General features: G+C 41.2%; 1 protein-coding gene across 1 annotated transcript in view; it reads right to left on the bottom strand.

The window, feature by feature from the left end:
- nrg3b (neuregulin 3b) overlaps positions 1–23,073 on the bottom strand; it is a 215,619-nt gene that overhangs the window by 96,342 nt on the left and 96,204 nt on the right. Inside the window, exon 2 of the mRNA XM_084341552.1 lies at positions 8,188–8,323. Coding sequence (XP_084197678.1) covers positions 8,188–8,323 — 136 coding nt within the window. The remainder of the gene's footprint in view (positions 1–8,187; positions 8,324–23,073) is intronic.

Below are 23,073 nucleotides of genomic sequence, written 5' to 3'. Positions count from 1 at the left end.
CAAATGAGCAGATCCCCTTTTAAATCTTTCTGTAATGGCTGCATCTGCAAATCCTTCATACAGCATCACCAGATTAAGACAAAAGAAATTCAAATATCCCACCTGCGGATATTAAGATGTTAAACTGTCTTTGTTAAAATAACTTCTTAAAATGCAAACACAAACGAGTGTAATTCTCCTGCAACCCTCTTCTCAATTTAGGTTTGGCATATTCATTTTTGCATTTTTCTGTTTTTATTATTGTGGAATTTACATATCAATCAGAATGAAAAATATTCAAACGGATCACTGGGTATACACACAATGCAAGGTCTAATTCATGTTTTCTCTTCTTTGTGATTCTCTTTGGCAGGGTGGCATCGAGCTGTTTTAACTATAAAGCTAACTTGCAGCAGCTTTGCATCATCTGTGCAACACAAGCGAGGCCTCTGTGTAGTGTGTTGTTGATTCAATGCCCATACAAGTTAGGAAACATTCTGTTGAAAGCAGCCGAGGATTCTCAGTCAAGGGAAACCATTTTGCCTAGTGATTTTTGCATGAGGAATCTTTTTCCATTCGAGGCAAGAAAAAACAGATTTCACAACTCGGGATGATGTTATTGCAGAAAGAAAATACTGGCTTGATTAAACTGTTGCACTGTAGGTAAGCAGGTGTTATTTGTGTATATAAAGACTGAAGAAAAACACCCGCGTGCACAGCTTTCCAACACCTGAATGCAATAACCATTTGCTTTGTGTCTCCAAAACACAACACAATGCTGCAGGTGGTGGCCAGAGCTGCAGAGCACCCTCATTCCAGCCAATATATTCTACAATGCCCTCCAACAGTGGCCAACTACATGCTTTTGGTTAGCTGAGTACATGTCAGGCTGATACTGCTGAGCCCTCACATCAAAGCCAAAACCTGCATCGCTGAACAGGTCCAATATTTCCAAGCAACAAACCTGCTAGGAATAATTGTATTGGAAAATGCTTTACTTGGTCCTCATCAATAAGGTCCGAGCTGAATGAAGGACATCCATGCAGAATGATCAATTACAGCACAGTTATTTCCATAAGATATTATCAGAGGCCATAAGGTCCTATTTTGTCTTTGGCTCTGGGAGGATGTAAGTAGCAGGCTGTCCTTCGCTTAATCATTCACATGCCCTGCTTTAACTCAAATAACACACATACAGAGCTAACCAGTGTTTTATTCTTTGCACCGCCAATTAACCTCCCAATAACTCCACATGGAGCTGGTCTTTAACATTCAAAATGTAACACACAGAGCACACATTTGATATTTGTCTAACTTGGGCTGTGCTTAAGTGGAAGGAACAAAACAGTTTGTGTCAGTAGCGATTACTCAGCACGGATATCCTGGTGTTTACATTACCATAATTTGCCCTTGTACTGGCCATTTTAACATGTCAAACAAAAAGTGAAAAAAGAAAAAAGACTTTTATTTTGATTTTAACATACTGCTCCTTTTGCTATTCTTTTGCATGCAAACTAATTAATTAAATGATTTAAAACATTTTACTGAAAAACTAAATAAGGAACAAGTCATCTTGATGGTGGACACATTATACGAACAGGATGCAAAGGCATCTCCCAGGGAACAAACACAAATCTGAACAATCCTGTCACAAACTTGACCTTGCTTTGCTAGCAGTGCAGAACAATACTTCATTCACTTAGCCTCCTAAACCTAACCAAGTAGTTTTAGTGTCTAAACCTAACCAAGTAGTTTCAGTGCCTAAACCTAACCAAGTAGTTTCAGTGCCTAAACCTAACCAAGTAGGTTAGGTGCCTAAATCTAATCAAGTAGTTTCGGTGCCTAAACCTAACCAAGTAGTTTAGGTGCCTAAACCTAACTAAGTAGTTTCGGTGCCTAAACCTAACCAAGTAGTTTTGGTGCCTAAATCTAACCAAGTAGTTTTCTTGCCTTAACCTTGTTTTGTTAATGGTGATATATGTCATTTTGGGAGTCACAATCTCGTCAGTCGTTTATTTATCAGGTAGTGTTGTGTTTAGGACATGAGGTGGTGGTGTTCATCCTGCGTTCGTCTACAGGGCCACCAGAATCAACAAAAAGTTCCTCGTAGCAGCTTTAAAATTTCAGCCATAACTAAATACACCTGGGACTGTGTGTTGTGATTGAGATTCAACTCAGAACCATCAGCATGCACCATCGTGCATGGAGTGACAGTTGTGGAGGTAGGCGTATCCTCCATGGGACTGTCAGGAACTGGCAGGTATGTGTTGCATTGGCAAATCCAAAGTGTCCCCACAGTCTGCCGCAGGTTCTTTGTGTCCCTTCACATACTAACACTGAATTTCTACTCCGGGCAACAGTTTGCGTAGGATCACAGGAACATGCGGTATCTCTTCCAATGTTAATTTAATTTGAGGTGCCGTACATCCGCCCATGGCGATTCTCTACCTCTAGCACAAGGACATACTCTTCCCCTCAGGGAGAAGCTTTCATGGAAGAGGTTTTATTCCAGACTCAACAGCACGGAACTGTGAGTGCTGTGTTGCTGAAAACAAGAACAGGAAAACAGGAGATGTGATTGGGTATGACGGCCAGCTCTACCACACCTGCTGCTAATGTATTCCTCCACCTTTGACTTTTTCACATTTTTATAGGATTTTTGCATTCTACTTTTGTACGCTCAGTGAGTCTGACATCTTAAAACCAAAGAAGTGTGTCATCATCTTAGACTCTCCTTTGCCATCAGAAGAGCATGTCAAAATTATGTTTCTTCTCTTCCTGAAGGCAGATTTGATAAAATCGGCATCCACACAGGGGAATACTGAGGTTCTTCAGGATTTGCTCTGTGTGTGACAACTGTTGCCGAATATTTCAGATGAGACCAGTTGTTTATTTTTAGATTTCTATGAATTAAACATACACTGCCTTTATACAGTACTGTTTTTCAGTAGCACCTTTACTCTTTACAAACACTACACCATCATGTGCACAATTGAGGCCATATCTGTTGCATAGCTAAATATTTGTCTTGTTGGAGCACTTCCACTCATCCATTGTTTGTGATTGTATACTCCAATCTATGCATTTACAGGAAGTCCTCTGTGTCATCAACTGTGCATTCAGTTTTATAGATGGTTCAAATCACATTTTATAGATGCATCTTGATGTCCAAAAGAACTCTGATTCTAGTCGAGTAAGAACCGAGTAAGCGCTCTTTGTGACAAAGTATATTTTTGGTTTGATCTTTTTCCTGCCATTTTTCCGCTAACCAAAGAAAGAAATGTTGCCGCTGAAGTAATGGCGTGAATGAACATAATGAATGGTGAAATTTCTAATGCAATCTCTGTACAGTGATAATTCTGTATGTGATTGGGCCTTCATGCGTTGAGCCCCAATTATCGTAAGACCTTTGAATTCTTGTACGTTTATTGTACTTAGTGTATAAGAAGCTACAGCACTGATGTGGAAGTAGGTCTTAAACTCACATTTGCATGTTTATTTTTGGAGCCTTATTAGCATTGGCAAACATGAACATCCGGCAGAGGGGAGGGAGAAAGGAGGCGGAGAGCAAAGGAAATGTTTCATAACAAAATAAATTGATTCCCAAGTTCAAAACTGTGTTTCCATCCAATGATTCAAGTGTTTAAAGATTGCTCTGACATCTTTGCTTGTCTAATGCTGGAAAACATCCAACCATCTATTATGCTCTTTGCACTGTGGCCTGGAGGAGACGATGACGTCAAAGGAGACAGCAATCGTTAATCCTTTACTTTTCTGTACTTTAGCACAGACTGAAGAGATCAGCACTTATTGTCATGAGGACGCTGATCCGGCATTGCTTGAAGGGGTTGATTGATCAACAACAGCATCTCCAGCACCGTAAACCTTGGTGCAATCATCTGCCTTATATTTCTTCAAAAACATTTTCCCTTTCAGTTGTATCCAGAAATGTGGACGGCCGATATCTGGGTTTATCACCACAGCATCTCTGACAGGAAGAAGAACAGAGGATAACATTGTGCACGACGCAGTATGAATACAGAAAGGGCACAGCAGCAACTCTACTGCTACTCAGAGCTCATTGTTTTGGTTTGTCAGTCCGTATGGTTGAATCCCAAAAAAATAGAACCGTGGGCAGCCATTTTCAGCAAACAGCCTCACACAAGATGACTGTACGCTACCTGCTCAGCATGAAATGGCGAAGATCCGAAGTAAACAAACGGTTGACGAGGAAAGTTGAACATTTAGCAAGCCAAAAAGAGACAAGTAGTTTTTTTTAAGGAGTTGGTGGACAAGACTTAAATCATGTATCGAGAGAAAAAAGATGAAAAGTCTCCCCACATTTCTTCATTATTCTTTCTTTCCATTCAATAATTTTATAGATTGAGGATAAAGATGAATACATCTTCAACTGTTTTCACTGCTCTGAGTTTGTTTGGGGATTTTCTGCCCCCTAGTGGTTAGAAATCTAAAAAATGCAGCTTAAATTCGGACTGAAGGCTAAATTTCATTGCTGCAAGTTCTTTTCAAAATGACCCAATTTTGTGATTACTGTCCTGTAAAAGCGCTCCTTGAAATTTACAACCACACCAGACGTTAGTAGCGATGACATTACACATCAACACAGCAGTGATTTTTGAGTAAAATGAAAACGCTTTTCCTCCCTGACTTACTGCCTCGACTTCTCTCAACGAGAGGGAACAACCTTACAATAAAAGCATTCGCAAACCTGTAATCATTCTCACATACAACAGGCACTCAGCTCAAGAGAGAGAGAGAGTGCCTCTAGGTTTGGCCCTCCAGTCTTTCCCGAGTTCTTTATGCAGTCATTCAACTGTCATTAATTACAGCCCAGAGGGTAGTTGCCACGAGTCATCGGGGTTTCTTGAAGCTGCTGTCACACAGGTGGGATGTCAGCCACCTTAACATGAGATAAAACATATACAAAGTCTCCTTCCCATAATTCACTTATTCCCAAAATGTTAGCCGTCTCATTTAAGTGAAATTATGTTTCACATTATCACATTTCTGAGTCTTTTCTGCCATGCTTAATAATACAATTTTCAATTGAAAAATGTAAAATTTTCACAACTGAAATGTAGGCGTTTTCTTTAAACAAAAAAGACCAATGTACTATGTACTTTGGATTGATCTGAGAAAATGTGTCATGATCTGTACATGTACTTACTCTTGTGATCAAAAACATTAATCTGCTGCTCAATACTGACGCTGTAATGAAAATACTTTAATAATCTAATAAATAATAAATATATAAACTTCTGATCAAGTCATATAAATTTCACCCTTAATGTTTGGTTAGTCCTGCAGACTTCCTGTTTAAGCCCTTCCCTATTTTGTATGGATGCAGATACACATATATGTTTTTGATCCTTTTCTATTTAAAAAAAAAATAATAAGGTTGTATTTTACCATGAGGATATTTATGTACTTTGTTCTCTGATTTTTGTAACGTAAATTCATGTATTAGCCTCTTCTGCTTTCTCTACCACTTTGAAATGTATCTTATGAAGAAATATGTACTATATATTGCTTGTATTTATGATATCCTAAGGAGTTGTATGCATTCTGTATTTAGTCATCCCCTTTTGTAATGTAGATGGATCAGCCAGAGTTTGTACTCTAACATGTGTTTGTCTGTTTGTTATCTCCTGTAAATGGAAATCCAGCAAAGTAACATTCCCCGATACAAATACGCTTAAAAAGGTCAACCAAAAAAGGGAAAAACAACAACCCTAAATATGTTACTTTGCCGGATTCTCAGCTAATCAGCACCTGATTATTTAATGAAACAGCTGCTGGCAATCAAGCACAGAGCAAATCTGATGAAGCAACATGTGAAATGTGTACGTAGTTCGCTCCATGTTGTTTTCATTGTAATCTGGTGGTGCACTGATGGTTACCAGTACCAGCTCCACCCAGGGGAGACGCACCGCTATGCAGGGAGAATTCGTTTTTCAGACGCATATGCAGATGATGGTGTATTAGCTCATTCTATGTAATCAGTTTAATTGGTATTAATAATAAATCATGCAATCATTTTACTGACCAAAAGTGGTCAGTGAGTTTTAATTACAGTCGATGAACCGTTCCCTTACTATTTTTCAAACTTTCTTTTGCTCAACATTTACTTTTCTAAGAAGCTTGGCTCGGTCATGCATCATTTATAATGCATCACTCTTTTTTTTTCTTTTTTTTTTTTTAGATGAAGATTTAGGCCCTGTAATTCCAGGTAAGTGTACTAATGAGCTGTTTTTCAATTCAGCACCATTCAGCACAACTCTTCCCTCGGAGAAATTTTCTTATCATGTATTTTTAAAAGCGATGCATTTTTAAAGTGATATATCAGAGTGATTGCAGAGTTGAAGTGGATCGCGGATGGTGCATCACGGGGGCCACGAGGGGAAGAAGACATGCAGAACCATTCAAAGAAGAAGAGAGGAGTTGAAAGTCAAAGTGAGAACTTAAACCCACTGGTCAATGGTACATGTCTCACATAAATATGCATGTGCATTGGTAAAAAACGTGCTTTTTCCACATACTGTTTCATGTTGGTGAGCTCTGCAGTACAATAAAAACAGTCTCCACATGGATGTAAGCTGACATGACATATTATTGTGGGTTTTTGTGTTATCGGGTGCTATATAAACATAGTTTGCTTGCTCTCTATCATAAATGTGAAGGATTTAAACAAGTAGGAAGACAGATAAACAGCATAGGTTTGCTAATGCAGACAAATAGGTTGTCAAGGGCATTAGAAATGATTGGATTTATATAAGAGTATACTAAGGGTTTGTTTACAGCAGTTACCTTCATTTAATCTATAAGCCAGCCAGGGTGTGTGTTGCTACCTGAGTGGAACTAGAGGAAAAAATAAAAAAGGCAAGAAAAATGCCCCCCGAAAAATCAGCTGCTTTTAAGTAAGATCAAAGAATGATCTTGCACGAGCCCTTTCTTTTACACCTACCATTAAAATGCGTCTCGCACCAAAGAGGTCATAAGAGACAACATTTACGCCAAGGTTAATACAAGAGGAAGAGTGTGTTGCATGAGACGGCTATCACAATTAAAAGTTTTGTCCGACAACATTAAAGACACGGGGCGCATTTGCTCACCATGTGCTTCTAGTCTAGTTGGATCTTTCTTTCCATTAGTTTGCGAGTTTGATTGTGTACATCAGAGAATCAGCTGCATCTAATGCGGCCACTTTTACCCTTTGGATCCATGCTATTACCATTATAAAAATGTGTCTGCCTATTCGTTTGATGCACTGCGTCTGCGCTTTATTATCAAATCCATTACGCCTTCTTATTGGGAAAATTCCCAGATCAATGACACCCCGTACCACATTTTCACTGCTACCTTGCACCCTGGCAGATGCTAATGATAGTCACTGATGTCCCGATGCCAGACACCTGAATTCAGATGGGTCGCACACTGTCGACGCAAAAAGCTTTGAGCGAAAGAGAGAATACGAGGTAGGAAGAAGGGAAACATGACAGGAAAGAGGAGAGTAAGAAGTCAAATAAGACTAAAACAGAGGGAGAGGAAGAAAGGGATATAATGAAGGGATAAAGAAGGAACAAGTGATGTAAAAAAAAGAGATGGAGGGTATCATGGCAGGGAAAACTTTTGAAATGTGAGCAAATGTGTGTTTTTAGCCAAATAAGTACAAAGTATATCAGGAGCCTGTGTCACAAAGCTATTATAAATAAGTAATTGAATCATTTCTTGTACTATCTTCAAATATGTGATGCGTCCTCTGGATGAAATTGCAAAATGCAGGCCTAAGCATATTTTTCTCACGCTATATCCAGATTTAAGTATCAAACCACCTGTAAAAAGGTGGAATACAGGAAATCTAGGACATCTACCTTATTAAAAAAAATTCCTAGGGACCTCCATTAAATTGTTCCACCCCCATTTTAAATGCTTGTGTTCCTTGGTTTAGTGTCTGGGGTGATTATAGATCTTCACTGCATTTGAGGTGTACCATGTTTCATCACTCTGTCAGGCTGGAGGCAAAAAAAGCAGCTTGAATGAAAATGACCCCAAGGTTAGTGATTGGAGGGGAAGGGCAGAGAGAGGAAACGTCAATGCTGAGAAAGAAACCGAATGCCTCACACACACACACACACGCACACACACGCACACGCACACACACACACACACAATCCCCATTACACTCACCTGCAGTGTCTGTGAACCCCAGCCACGGTTTCAATGATGGAGCACTCTCCCTCATTTAGACAGAATGCCAGGTCCTTGTCTTCCACACAAGGCTTGAAGACCTCTGAACTCAGACTTGGAAGTGTTGGGCCCACCGCTGCAGGCAGGAAAAGACAGAGAGACAGATTTAATTACTATTGAACAGAAAACATTGGATACAAGTTAATTCGTCTCATTCTTTGTATTTGAAATAAAAGCACATTTGCACAGGGACGTCTCTTCTCAGTTATTTAATCTGAATTTAATTTAATTTTAATATGCTTCTGCACATGGCATGCAGATTTTCTTCAATAGTGGCTGATAGTTTTGTAAAAAGTACCCAAAAGTCATACATCTGATTACAAATCTGCTGCTTTGGCTCTTAGGTATGCAGTCTGCAAAGTTACTAGTAACTACGGTACAGCTGCCAAATAAATGTAGTGAAGTAAAAAGTACAATATTTGCCTCCAAATGTAGTGGAGCGGAAGCATTAAGTAGCGGAACATGGAAATACTCAGGTAAAGCACAAGTACCTCAGACTTGTACTCGAGTACAGTTGAGTAAATGTACTTGATACATTCCATCACTGGTGATTGATTTCATTTTTGTACTGAAAAAATGAAAACACTCTCTTCAGCTCGGAGGAGTCGACTTTATTCCTTGTTGATTTCTGAAACTCAGGATAGCCCGAGGAAAAACTTTCTTCATCACTGGCCGAGTCAAATTAGCATTTTCGGTTTGAAGGTTTCCGACTTTGACCTGATGCAACAGAGAGAGCGGAGTGGTGTAACACACGCTGTTGACCGCAAAACTCTGCTTTAGCATGATTATTGTTACCAGTATAATCCTCTGAACTGCATTTCTGTTGTCTGACTTGCTGTTTGGTTCAAATGAAGTACTTTAACCGCAATTCCTCTGTGAATTATCTCCTCTGCCGCTTTAGTCAACACGGTTGGAAAACACAGAAATAAATTACAGAGGTGAAGGAGGGAGATGATAATATGTTACACTGCGCAGAGACAAAAGAGAGAGCGAGAGAGAGAGAGATGGGCCCGCTGATCTCGCTTTAATTCTCCTCTTCTAGCCTGACCCTGAGCCGCTCTCACATAAAGAGCATGGCTGCCATGTACAAGCACTGCAATGCAGGGTTCTCCACCCTGTGAAATATGCACAGCTGTCAGACGTGTGGTCACAGCCACGGATAAATATTGCGTGCTAGCATGTGCAAGCACACGCTTGTGTATGCAGATATTCTATCAGAATCATTCATGCAGACACATGTTGGCACACACACAAATGCACACACACACACAAACACACACAGGTATACAATAACACTCGGAAGCTCTTCACTCCATCATGTAGTCGAGCATTGAAAATTGGATTGACTGGTATTATGCTCAATACCTTGCAAATACAATTGGATTACACATCTGATTCTGCTTTCATCCATTTATACTGTGCACACAAACACGCCGTTTTCAACGCGCACACGTGCACGCTCACGCACCATATTCTTCTAATTGTCATCCTGTTTCCATCATCCTTTTTGGCACCAGTCTGCCGCGCCTTTTGTTGCACAATCTGCTTTTGTGCGCCGCGCTCCTGGCGGCCCAGTGGCCCTCTTTTCAGCCGAGGCTCCGTGTGCGGAGGAATAAAAAAAAAACAAAAAACTCGGTAATCCGTTTGTTGTGCCCCAGTGTCCAGTTCAATCTATGTTTTGTTTATGGCCATTGATCGATAAATCCGGGGCTCTTGATGTAAGGCCCAAGAGATGATGAGAGATCAGAGGGAACACAAAAAGAGATATGTGGCGCTCCCGAGGCCAAGCAAGACTCCACTCTGTCAGAGTGAAAACTTTGGAAAATATCGTCTTAACCACTTACTGTAAAAGGCTCATATAATTTCTTATATGAACCTTCAGATGCATTCAGGGTCTTGTTCTTTTTCTTATAAAGGTCCACTATGTAGTTTTGGGGAAGACATTTTAATCAGAAGAGAAAGATCTTCATTGACTTATTTTATATCCATAAACAAATCGTTTTCATGACTGAATAAAATAAATAAACAAACTGACCTTAAAGGACAACGCAATTTCATACTGTTTCACTTTGTCTATATGTGGCAGACCCTGCCATCTTTCTAGCTCCAAACAGTGTTCTGGGGACCTTATTTCCCTCTAAGAACATCTTATCAGTTATGGGGGAAAAAAATATTTGGTAGGTTGTATTATTCCCTCATTAATATTGTAAATATAAAATCTTCTCCAAAACTACACAGTGTCATGGTTTGAGTTTTCTTTGTTATTTCCTGTTTTATTTTGAAGTTCTGTCACTGTCATGTTTTGCTTTTCGTTTCCTCCCTTTGTCTGTTTTCCCATCATTTTCACTCACTTTGTATTCTATTAGTTACTCACCCCTTGTGTATTCAAAGTCCTTGTCTTCCTCTCTCTCTCTGTCAGTTAGTCTGTTATGTTTTGCCCTTGTGTTCTTGTGCCTCCATGTCCTATCTTCCCGTTGTGTGTTTCCAGTTTTTGGTTCCTGGTTCTTTGTGTTATTTCTGGCTTGTACTTTGTTTTGCTTTTGTTTATTGGGTTTCTCCTGTTCATGACATTTTTGCATTTTGTGTTTGTATTTCGTTGTTTAAACTCGTTTAATTTAATCGTTTAATTTGTTTAATGCTTTTCATTCTAATTACGTGCCTGCATTTGTGTCTCCGCTTGGGTCCCCTTTGTTTAACCGTGACACATAGTGCCCCTTTAAATTTACGTAGGGGGGACGTATAAAACTAAAGGTAGTACATTGACATTCTATATATGTTGTAGTTCTTCCTTTTTGATTGCTAGCTAGAATAATTTTAATTTTAAAGTAGGCCTTGAACCCAAGCTGCCTCTCTGGGCTTTAAAATACACCGGATTACATCGTGTATTATTAATTTCACAAATTCCCAAAGTGGATTGTTCAAAAGGTTATCTATTCCAAGATGCAACTTTAATAATAGAAAATAGAACACAATGTCCCCCCGTGGTACGCACGTCCGAGGGAATCATTATCACAGCGTTTAAAGTCCGTCTCATCTTTGATTCAGAAGGCAGCAATGACCACATGTGAAGAACGGCGCGTTTGATATACAAAGACAACGCCTGCTGCCTGATGTTAGGTCACTAGTTTTGGTTTAAACACACAAGGAAGAGCTTTTTATGACAGAAGAGGAAATTGATTTTGTGCTGCGAGCGTAAGCATTGATATATTTACATTAGAAAAGCCAAGGTCATGCAGATACCAGACACCCTTTTAGTACCTGCATCGCGAGTCATCTTATCTGTGCTTCAAAAACTTAGTTGCCTTATCTCATTTCAAAGAACCAGTGAAGAAGGCCTTTTCTCATCTGTTATGATTAGATCCTTTCCCGTATAAAAAGTGGCTCAAGTGCAGCATCATTTCATTTGTCACATGTTATTGACAGCTGAGGGGCCGGATGTTTTCACGCAAGGTCACTGTGGCACGAATGACGCAGCACATTGGGAACCGATGATGATGTATGACGTCTCGAAATACCTCTTTTCATGAGGGACAAAGCTCCCGCAAGACTCTAAAACACATTACAGAGGCTTCTTTTATATATCGGCTCCATTCTTTCAGACGGCGAATGTGCCAGTTTCACACCTAGAGAGAGGCAGGCTGACGTGAGTGTCTTAAATTAAACATATTATGCAAAGTTAAAAAAAAAAAAATGTGCACAGGAGTTCGGGAGTAGCTGAAGTTTCCTGTGGTTTTCGATACCAGATGAATCATGTGAACCTATTAAGCCTGCGAAAGCAAATGCACACACTTCAGCTTGCTCTCCGTCTCCTTTAAAAAGCAGAACAAAAAGCCTCTCACTCTCTCACCTGTTATTGCACAAAATAAAAGCCTCTGCTATTCTTCGCCAGGTGCAACAAACAGCCTGCACTGATTACCTCTCAGAAAAATCTGCAAAAAAGAAAGCTCTCTTAAGTCTTAAAGGATTACCTCCACTCTTTTAGCCCTGTTGGCCACATCAAGAAACAAGCCATCTTCAGATATGTTTGGCCTTGAGCAATACAGGCTGTCAATTTCTTATGGGTTCCCTTTTCATCACCGTGACAGCCAAGAAATAGTAAAAAATCTGCAGCGCAGCGAGCACAACTCGGGCACTTTTGAACGAGCACCTGTCAGGCAGGGTGCTGTCGAAACGTTCTTTAAATACCGCCCCCTCAGAAATAGAGCAAGTTTATAAAGCAATTAGTCAGTTTCTTGAATGCACCGGAGCAGAATTGTGATAATGGGGGTTTGTGTGTTTTGATGTGATACCTTCTGTGTTGTCATCTCTTGACTACCAAGGGACCAACCCTGAATAGATCATTGTGCACCCTGCAGCTGATCCAGACAGTCAAAGTAATTAAAAGCCGATTCTTTTTTTTTGGCACTTTTTTGATATCAAACCAGATCTGAAAGCATATCAGACTTAAAAAAATAACAATTCTTCATCTTCATTACTGAGTTAATAGCTGATAAATGATGTGTCCCTGTCTCCTAGTCATTATTAAGACGTAGTGCCGTGGCTAATTATGACAAACTCACAAGTCGCCACGAAGTTCATTTATCAACACCTTTAACTGAGCCTTTTACCAAATTAAACCGAGGCAATGCAAGCCTCTAGCAAACTATCAAACTCTGACTGTTAGGTAGTTGTTAAAAAAAAATAACATGGTGGAAAATGTGCTAATAAATGGCAGCTGCAGTGGGAGCATGATTCATCCTGGACTGTTTGAAATCATTTTCACGTCTCTCACTCTCCCCCTTGCACAAAGGCAATCCAGATTGCCGATTCCCCTGGTAACTTTCAAGGAATCTACCGACTGGGGTTTCGCGGATTCAGACGATGCTTGAGAGATCACAGATATCTGAGAGGAATGCCGAGGCTAATGCTCCGTCTCGGTCGCTAACATCGAATTGCCTTCGATCAATAGCTTCATAAAGACAGCTTACCAAACTGCAGGATTTATTGTATTCTGAGCTGCAACTTTATTCCGGAAGGGGGCGACCTCATTGAACGCAGATCTGTCTTTGTATCATAAAGTCCACTGAGTTAAAACTGACACCAGCAAATCAAAATGAAGCTATATGTAATGCTAAATGCATGCTAACATTGAAAAAGATGCAAAGGACTCAGGCCTATGTAGTGAAAAGGAAGTCTCAGTACTGCATGTATCTTCTCTGTGATTGCCTACAGATACGGCCAATCAAAGTGCACCAAAAGTGGGCCAGTGTCTGCAGCCAGACATCATGCTGCTGCTGCACGGTGCAGCATGGATCTGAGGAGCTCTGGGGTAAACACTGAGATGTGTTCAGAGTTTGCCTGCTGCTACAAACTTTGATCACAGGGCAGTATATAACGAACTCCTGTCTGAGACATACAGTATTTATACCATTTTTAACAAGACGCACACCCACAAAACAAGCACACACGCTATGCTATGGACGTAACATTTTTCAAGCAGGTAGGATCGTTTTATCATCACTTGTTTATCACCTGTGATTATTTCAAATGGAATAAATTGGCGAATGCTCCATTTGCACTGGGCCACTTTCACTCTTTTAGCTCCGATGCTTGATTGCTTTCAACTGGTAATGACAGTGTGGCTGAGAGCTGCGGCAGAATTGCACATTTCTTGCCGAATCCAATTTTAAAATCTAACATTATTCTTTCACGAATATCGAACTGACACAAAGTGGTCCTATATGGACGTCTGCGTGTTGTCCATACGCTCCACACACATGCGGTATACATGCAAACAGACACGCTCTCTTACTGTAGACAGAGCATCCTTGGCACAGACAACACAAGAGACAATTCCATTTACAACTGTAGCATTTTCCTTCTATGGCTTCCTTCTAATGTGCTCATTAGTGTTCTTGTGCTGAGCCTCATCCCCCAGGAGACTGTGGTTGGGAGAGAACTGCCTGTGTTTACTGCAGCACACATCAAAGAGGGCCTTACTACGTAAAGGGAAAGTCCTAAGAGAGCCTGCTGATTGCTTACCCATCATGCACCGCTGCCTTTTGGACAGAACCATATTCAGGGAAATATATAGTGCAGTGGGTACGGACAACACATTGGCCCCTGACAATGCTATCTGTCACAATGGTTTGGAAATGGCTTCACCTTTTTGGCTTTTTCCCCGTCAGTGATGCAGCACTTTAGCTGCTGCGTGAAGGAAATGTTTTAATTAGAGAAAAGAAACAGTTTCTGTGCACCGTGCTTCAAGCTGCGACCAAAACTTATTTATAACCACTCATACCTGCTGACACAGTTTCCTTCTCACACCATTTGAAAGAATATTATATATATATTATAATAATCATCACTGATAAACGCTAAATTTATAGTTAATTAAGCTTGACTTAATAGTACGAAGAGGGGCCATCATATCCCCAGAGTTACCGCTAACTGCTGCTGCTAAGTGTAGCTGCTTTTAGCCAGGGAGCTCAGAGTGCCAGGGGAGTGTTGGTGCTTCCACTCCTGGCACAGGAGCTAGCTAGTTAGCATACTAACTTCACAAGATCTTCATAACACAACAATTAGATGCCATGATGTCAAAATTGATATTTTTTCACATTCCGTTGAAACTAAAACCCTTACATACTGCACCTTTAACAGTTAAAAAAATGGTTAACTACAGTTTGATTAACTATAAGTGTCCCATTTATGAATGATGGTTATTATAAAGTGTTACCAAAGGGAATACCAAACCAAACATACAGTTTTCTTATGCCAACCTGGAAAAGGGGAAATTATTAAACAAATTGATGGTCTAATTCAGAATAAGAGCAATATTTTTCAACAAAGTGTTGTGGCCAATAGCAGCTAAGCTAAACAGTATTGACCACTACTGCACTTACACTTGTGTTCTGAGATAAACCCAAGTACAGGAAGCGATTCTTCTAAACATTCACAAATACTTGCAGAGCTCAAAGTCAAGTCATGCAGGACAAGAAAGCATAACAAATCTAGATGATAGTGTTTCCTAATGTAAATAAACTGCTGTCAAAGTCAATTTTTGGTATTCATTTCAACTGCCATGAGACACAACGCTAACATTCTTGGGCGGTGGTGAACTCTCGCGAAAGTAATTTATTTTGACACAACTACATGGCAAAACATGCCATACGCTGTCAGTTTTATAAGCTTCACAATAATCAACAGTGGCGAGAACAGCATACATGAATATATGAACAGACAAAAACGTAATTGAGCTACTAAGCTCAATAAAAGGACCTTCAAATAAAAAGCTGAGGGTGAGATGGTAAGAGTGTAAAGATTTCTTTTAGCCTTGAATGTCCAATAGGCAGCAATGGTCAATACTGTATGTATTAGCAGTACAGTAGACACACAAACACACACGGAGAAACATTCACATACATGCTGTGAGCTTTGCATGATCATCAAGGTGACAGGCCTTGGGAGACATTCTGTCCCTGATGTGACACAAACAAATCGCAGTTGACCTGTGGGACAGTCGGTTAAAGGAAGCAGTCGTCGCCTGTAAGCGGGGTTAAAGAGCACACGGCCTTGGTTGCCATGACAGCCCAGTGACGGGCATTCGGTGGGACATTTGTCACAGGTACTCTAGTTGGCCTTCAGTCGAGTCCAACTGGTGGTGGTGGCCTTAAAGCGCCGAGCTGTGACATATATACCAGACTGGGCTGATTACATGTTGGAACAGCAAGTCGATAGGGAACATTTTCACCGTGTGTGTCTGTTTGTTGGTTGGTTTGTTGGTTTGTCGCCAGGATTACACAAAAACTACTGAACGGATTTCCACGAAACTTGGAAGGAGAGTTGGTCTCAGCCCAGTATAGACCCCATTCATTTTTAGTGTGGATCCAGGATTTAATACCCAGGATACACAGTCTCCTGTGATTGGGCAGTTCACAAAAGCCTGAACCAGCACCGCTAATAACAACAGAGCAGCTGTTCTAAATTACATACCAAACTAGCACTTAGGTATAAATTATACAAATGTGTGGCATGGTGACGTAGTGTGACCTCACAAAGTTGCATAATTAAAAGGCGGGACTACTGACGAGGCGTTTCAGGAGCAGTGTTTTCTGTTGGACAGAGTAGCTTCTGTTGGTGCGGACTTTTGAACTTTCAAGGTCTTGTGCATGCACAAGAAAACACTGAAAGAACGGAAAATAAAAAACCTCGATAGGTCTCATGTAAGCAGTAATGAGTGTTTCATAAGTTAGAGTTAGAGTGATGCAGGGCTAACCGAGTTTGATATTGAATTAGATTTGATTGAATTAAAGGGGACTGTTAGGGGAGCTATGCGCTCTACGAGTGCTATTCTAGTTCCATTTTTCATTGCAGGGTGCATTCAGGAGTTCAAAGTACAGTTTTCCTTCCTGGTGGCAGAGAGACCTTTGAGTCTAGTCATTATCTAATGGCATCTTTATTAGGTGAACTAAAAAGCATTTTGACTGTGTTCGCAGTGACAGGCCCAAGGCAGCAGGTTAATAAAGCAGACCCCAGAAGACATCAAACATGCGCCGAACCTTAAGGGAACAATTCACTCCCTAATGAAAAGTTTTAATTATCTACATTATCTCCTGACCTCGTGTCAGCTGAATCTTGATTAAAGTTTGGATGACCACCGTACACAACAACAAGTCAGCCCCTGCAGTTCCAGCCCCCCTCCTCCTTCCAAACCAGCTCCTAGCAGATCATAAAGTGACCTCGAAATTTCGTCTCCACCACCCACGCAACATAGTGCAAGTGTTTTGCAGCCAAGAGACTTCGCTGTGAGTCCAAAAAATCGCCTGCGCTGCGCTCAAGCAGAAGGCTCGGCTTGCTTGTTGTCTGATGTACACCATACCTCTGTTGGAGGTGCAATGTGTCTGCGCTGTCAGAGACAACCTGCATATCCAATACAATAGGCTTGGTACAAACACCAGGGGAGCTGGGATTCACATCTGAGAGTTGTAATTCTGTTTGGTACTGTTTCCTTAAGAAAAGAACAGACATCCAGCCTTCTGCAGAGGGAGAGAAAGACCTTTAAGCTTTTATTCCCTCCTAACCAGCGCTGTGAGGAAATGACATTGGAACCGAACATCAGTTATTCATGAACATGATTGACTATATTACTCTTACTGTATAGATATGAAAATGATGCTGTTTGAGCGATGTTGGACTCAAAGCTGTTAAAGCTGCAGATGAAGAACTACAAAAGTACCCTGAAAGGGACAGTTCACCCTAAAATCAATAACACATATTCTCCCCTCTTTCCTGTGGTGTTATTTATCCACCTAGATTATTTTGGTGTGAATATAATGGGACTAGAGAGCACTCAGCTTGTGGTGCTTCCAGGATTCATTCAAGATAATTCACAGACCTTGTTGTGAGCAGTTTCATGTGGGAACTAGTTTCTTTCTACGCTGCAAAGAGCTATACCGTATCAGCGCACGGGAGGAAGAGTGGCTCTACTCATGGACGAGAGGCTTAGGATGTAAACACTAATGGCGTCCTCCTCAGCTGAGCTGTAGCTTTAGCTAGCCTCTTCCGTCTGCATGGTGATACGGTTGGTGGGTGTATTTCAGTATTGCTCACAACAAGGTCTGTTACTCTTATCTTGAGTAACTGGGTCATCATTTCTGGGAAGGGACACTGTTGTTGAATTTTTCAACTGTATTTTTTGGCGCTTTGACCAGCACAAGCCGAGTGCCATCTATTCCACTAGATTAGAGAGGAGGCAGACATCTCTGAGGCCGATATCTCCAAAACTTGGCCAGAACAATCTAGATGGATGAAAAGAAAAACACTCTGGCTTGAACTGTCCCTTTAAGACAACACAAGGAATACGGAGGGATGATTGATAGTGGAGTTATCTGAGACGAACCTGACTCATATTATCAGGTTAGCATCAGGACAGAGAGCTGTGATTTTCTGTTTCCCTCCTCAGTTGCACATACACCTGACTCATCGGTGGCAAACGGAGCCGCAACGCCGACCGAACTCGGATCATAACAGTGGTGCTTTGAAAAGAGGCAGCACTAACTCCGCTCCTATTGACCCGCAGATCCTCCCTGGCTATCAAGGTCAAAATGTTATCTGTCAAATGCTACCGACTTTCTGTTCAAGACTGGATTCAGTAACGATGTTGATAAGAAGAACAATATCATTAGAGGCAATTTCTCCCACGTTAATTTGTCTTCACAAGGCATATGCAGTAATATGGAAGTAGACAGATAATTTATCCTGATTCATTGATTGTAATTTGTGGTGTAATTATCATAATAAACCACCAGGAGGGACGAAACGTTGTTACTGCTTGTGATCTCAGGAAAGAAAACATGCAATATGCCGTACGTGGTGCCTATTATTTCGATGTTTTTCCTTTTTTTGTGGCAGATGTGTATGTTTTTGGATGACAATATGTGTTTCACGCCACATCAGCTATGTGTAGCCATGAACATACATCCATTAACGCCTGGTGGAAACACATAAAAGCTGTTAAGAACGGGATGAGGGCCTTTACCTCATATTCAACAGTGGGCGACGTACTTAAACGCCATTATCTCCATTACTTACAGAGCAAATAACAGAGAATAACCAGCAACCAGAGAAATGAATCTGAATCTATCAAATGTATATTTAATGAGCGAGGTCGCTTTAGTGCTCTTGCCACGGCAATGACATTAAATTTAAATTTGGATTCCAGGACACGCCAGAAAATGAGACACAAATAAGAGCTTGGAGGTTTTTTTTTGCTGAAATATACATACCTGTGGTGTTGCTTAAGGGAGGGACTACGTAATTAATAATTCAGCCCTGTTTACAAATGGGACACCATGAAAGAGGATGTGCAACTAATGAAAAACACACACGCAAGCAGCAAGTGTGCAGAAGGGCAGAAAAGTAGTGAAGAAGAGAGAGACTTGGAAATGAAATGCAGCGTGTGTGATGTATGATGCATTTGGAGACTTTTACACAATATCCATTTATGTCTAAAAAAAATACACTCGGGCATTACCTGGCTGTGAGAAAGAACTTAGGAAGACTCAGCCTTAAAAATGCAATTTATTCCAAATTAGAAACGACTGATATAAATTCATAATGAAGCATATTACTCATGAAAAAACACCGACATAATTAGTTTTAGTTATTTTTTCACAAAATACTAATTTAGCGATGTTTATAATGTGTGAATGGTGCTTGTGTGTGTGTGTGTGTGTGTGTGTGTGTGCGCGCACAGCATGTGTCCGGCAGAACATTTTATTTATTTCCATTAAAAGTCTTTTGTTCCTCCATTACAATTTATTAACCACGCTAACAAACCATTTATCAAACGTGGCGTATTTGGCTTGCCGGCTAATGTGCATCGAACTGTTACCACATGGCTGATAGCACACTTGGTCCTGTCTTGGCAGTGCCTGTCTCCATCTGCCTTTTTTTTTTTTTTTTTTATTATTTAAGACTATATTTAAAGAGATGGCATAAAAATGTAATCCTGGGAGTTCTGGAGGATTACGCTTTGCCAGCAGAAACTGGCAGAGACTCTGAGGTGCAGTCGGACGAGCACCTAATTGTGTCTTCATTTGCTTACTGACACATCTTCACTGACATGACGGTCGGAGCTAAGAAATCACACCCGCCGATTCTTTCATGCTGATGAGCTGAGATGCACTGTTATCAGTGCTGTGATCGCCGCACAGTTGTGTAAAAATACTTTGCTGGGGAAAAAAAAAAAACGGCCTTTTTTCATTTTCCTTCCATGGGTATTCACCATGCTCCCTTTTTATGCCTGACAAACATATTTGAATTGGAAATGACTCAAACACTGTTTTATGCAGCACTCATCTCTAGATGCGGTTTTTGAGCGTGCATAGAGATGAAATAGTAATCAGAAGACGGGAAGAAAAGCAGAAAAGGGGAAATTTGGGAAGCTTGTTTTGCCTCGACCATACTGTGTAAATCGATAAAGATTGAGAAGTCATTTTGATCACATTATTGATGCTGTTTTCCTCTCTGCTCCCTCTCTCTCTCTCTCTCATTGGTTAATCCAACAAGATGCAGGCAATTACTCACACCTGAGAGGACAACGGGAGAGGAGGGACGTCGTGCCAGCGCGAGAACTTGACGAGACAGCCGAACGCCGTTCGAAATCGTTCCATTTCAAAAGGTGCGGAAGTCTTTTTTCTCCCCCTCCTCCCTCTGCCTCGTTGCTATATTCTGCTCCTTCCCCTGCCACTCTCCTGCCTTCCCCGTGGGAATTTCTGGACGTTGCAGAAATGCAACATCAACATGCATCCCCATCTCAGCAGGAACGGGGATAGTAAAGGCGGGGAGAGGAGCTGAATGATTCACCTACGCTGACCAGAGAGTGGCTTCCTGTCAGCGCAGTTGATTAAAATTCCTGGGACCAAGAATGCAGGGTGTGATGTACGACGAGCAGGTGGTGTGGGTTTAATATGCATGAGCTGACGGCTCCTGCATCTGCAGATTGGCATTCACTGAGCTTGCCTGTCCGCTCCCTTGGCAGCTCTCTTGGCATATGGAGCTACTGAGGGCATACATGAGCATAGCAAAGGGGGGCCGGTCTTAGCACCCACTGATACAATTCAGTCTTTTTGTGACTCCTGAGCTCAGTAGGATGGCAGCTAGTTTTCTTTTGGTGGCTTTGGTCTGCTCAAAGTAACCAAGACGAAGGTAGAGGAGGGCATTTTCCTGCTGTATATTTTATTGATTTTATACAAACAGCAGGAAACATCAAAAGGGAGGAGGATTAGAGGAGCCGCTGTAAAAATTGACTGAGATGGGGTTTAGGACTTAGGCTTACCGGAGGGAAGATGTGATTAGCCCCTACACCATCTCAACGGATGATTCTATTGATATGAAAAAGCAAGCAGCGTCCTACTGCAGATTGTGAAGGAGGGGAATGCGAGCTTAGCCAGCGCTGCCTCGCACTGCATTTGACACATAAACTGTGACTTGGAAAGGTTTAGCTGTGTAAGTATTTCAGGCAGCTGTGTAGAGTTAGATTCACAGGGTTCTGTGTTCGTGTGGGCGCATTGCAAAGTGGTATTTTTCACTTTTCTTTGCCCGAGCCTGTTTGTTATTTTGGTGATTTGATGTGTGCTGCAGTGGGAGGAGAGGCGCAGTAGGTGGTGTGTCACTAGCAATCCAGCAGTGCTCTGTAATTTCGGTGTCAAGTTTGTCCACATCTCTTGCAGTCTGCGGCCCAGCTGCAGATCAACAGGGAGCTAGATAAGGCCCGCGTTATATTTTCATTACATCAACACTCTTGTAGACCTCTCCAAGCTCACACGAACTCCCGTCGCTCATGTCTGCTTTTCCAACCAGCGGACGCATCCGATGTTGCAGTTAGCTCGTTAAGTCTTGTTATGACTATGGTAAGATTGTTCAGGAGGAGTTGAGATGTAATATTATCTAGTATCTGTTTATCTTTAAAAGCCCTGACTGGAAAATTGGAACCATGGTCCACTTTTTCCTCGCTCTAGTAACTTGTTGATTCTTCAGGTACAGCGTGTCGGGACTGATCTTGGAAAAGCCGCTCTTAGTATTCATGCTGCGGTCTCTTGGAAGCTCTTGCGATGTGACCTGCAGCTGAATTCTCTTGTGTCACTTCAGGTTTTTACTTAACAACCACCCACATCCTGCTGTAAGTGTTTCAACTTGTTGTTTGTATTGTACTGGCTTGCGTTGGATTGCTTGCTCGATGTTTTTGTTCATGTCCGACATCAATCATAATGGCTGATGGTTAATCACCTCCCTGAATTGATTGAGTGAGTTTTAAATATGAATAAAGGGGTGGAATGGGTCAAAGCAACTGTATACACTCAATTAGAGCTACAAAATAATATTAACATGATTAAGAAATGTATTTTAGTCTGGCGATGACAAATATCTTTATCTCTCTTTTCCTTTAAGTCATCCTTAAATAAAATAAAACAGGACAAATTAACTGAAGCTCACATTTAGTGACAAACACAACATGACTGTGAAAACAACAACAACAAAAATCATTTGAAATATTCTGATTATTAAACTCAAACATGGATACTACGTGGGCATAGTGCTCTACTTCGGGTAAAAATAACAAACTCCTGGTAAGTTACAGAGCAGCAGCACTCACTTTCCCTTTAGCTGCTGAGCTAAAGTTAGCTAATGTTAGCTAATTTCACAGATTAACGGGACAAGCTGCTGCGGCTGCATATAGAAAATGAGACCAATTAACCGAAGCTCACATTTAGTGACAACTGCAACACTACTGCAAATTGGAACTGAAACAAGGAAAAGCTGCTGCTGAATCCTCAATGTCCAAACATCTTGATTAAAGTAATTGATTGATTCTACTTAAAAGTACAACTGAGATATTCAGACTAGTGCTACCTGCAAGCTTCGGCTGCCAACTCCGTTCTCGCTAACGTACCGGTCAGGATGGTGTTGTGGATTATTGGGGAGTTTGGGCCATTGCAGCGATGGTGAACACTGTCACGATGGCGACTCCTGTCTCTTCCTCAACAGCTGGTGAGCTATGCGAAGTCCTTCCTTTTTAATTGACACTATTTTTCAGCCATCTGTGGGCAGCAAGTGTTTTTCATCTGTAGCTACTCTCTCATTTGAATGATGTGCGTTGCCAAGGCATGATTACGGATGGAGGATCCGCTGTAGCCTTGTGCAGCCAGCCCCGGGCTTTTTGCAGAACAGCCATGCCAGCCTCTGTTGTCCAATGCAGACAGTGAAGTGGTCATTAGTTGGTGAGTGGTTTTCGATGTTTATTTACGATCTGAACTTCATGTGTATTTCCCTCATTGGAGCATACAT

Source organism: Pagrus pagrus (assembly GCF_965226575.1).
Source record: "Pagrus pagrus genome assembly, chromosome: 21".
Classification (NCBI taxonomy): domain Eukaryota; kingdom Metazoa; phylum Chordata; class Actinopteri; order Spariformes; family Sparidae; genus Pagrus; species Pagrus pagrus.
The sequence above is the reverse complement of the archived record's forward strand: the minus strand, read 5'-3'. Positions and strand labels throughout refer to the sequence as shown.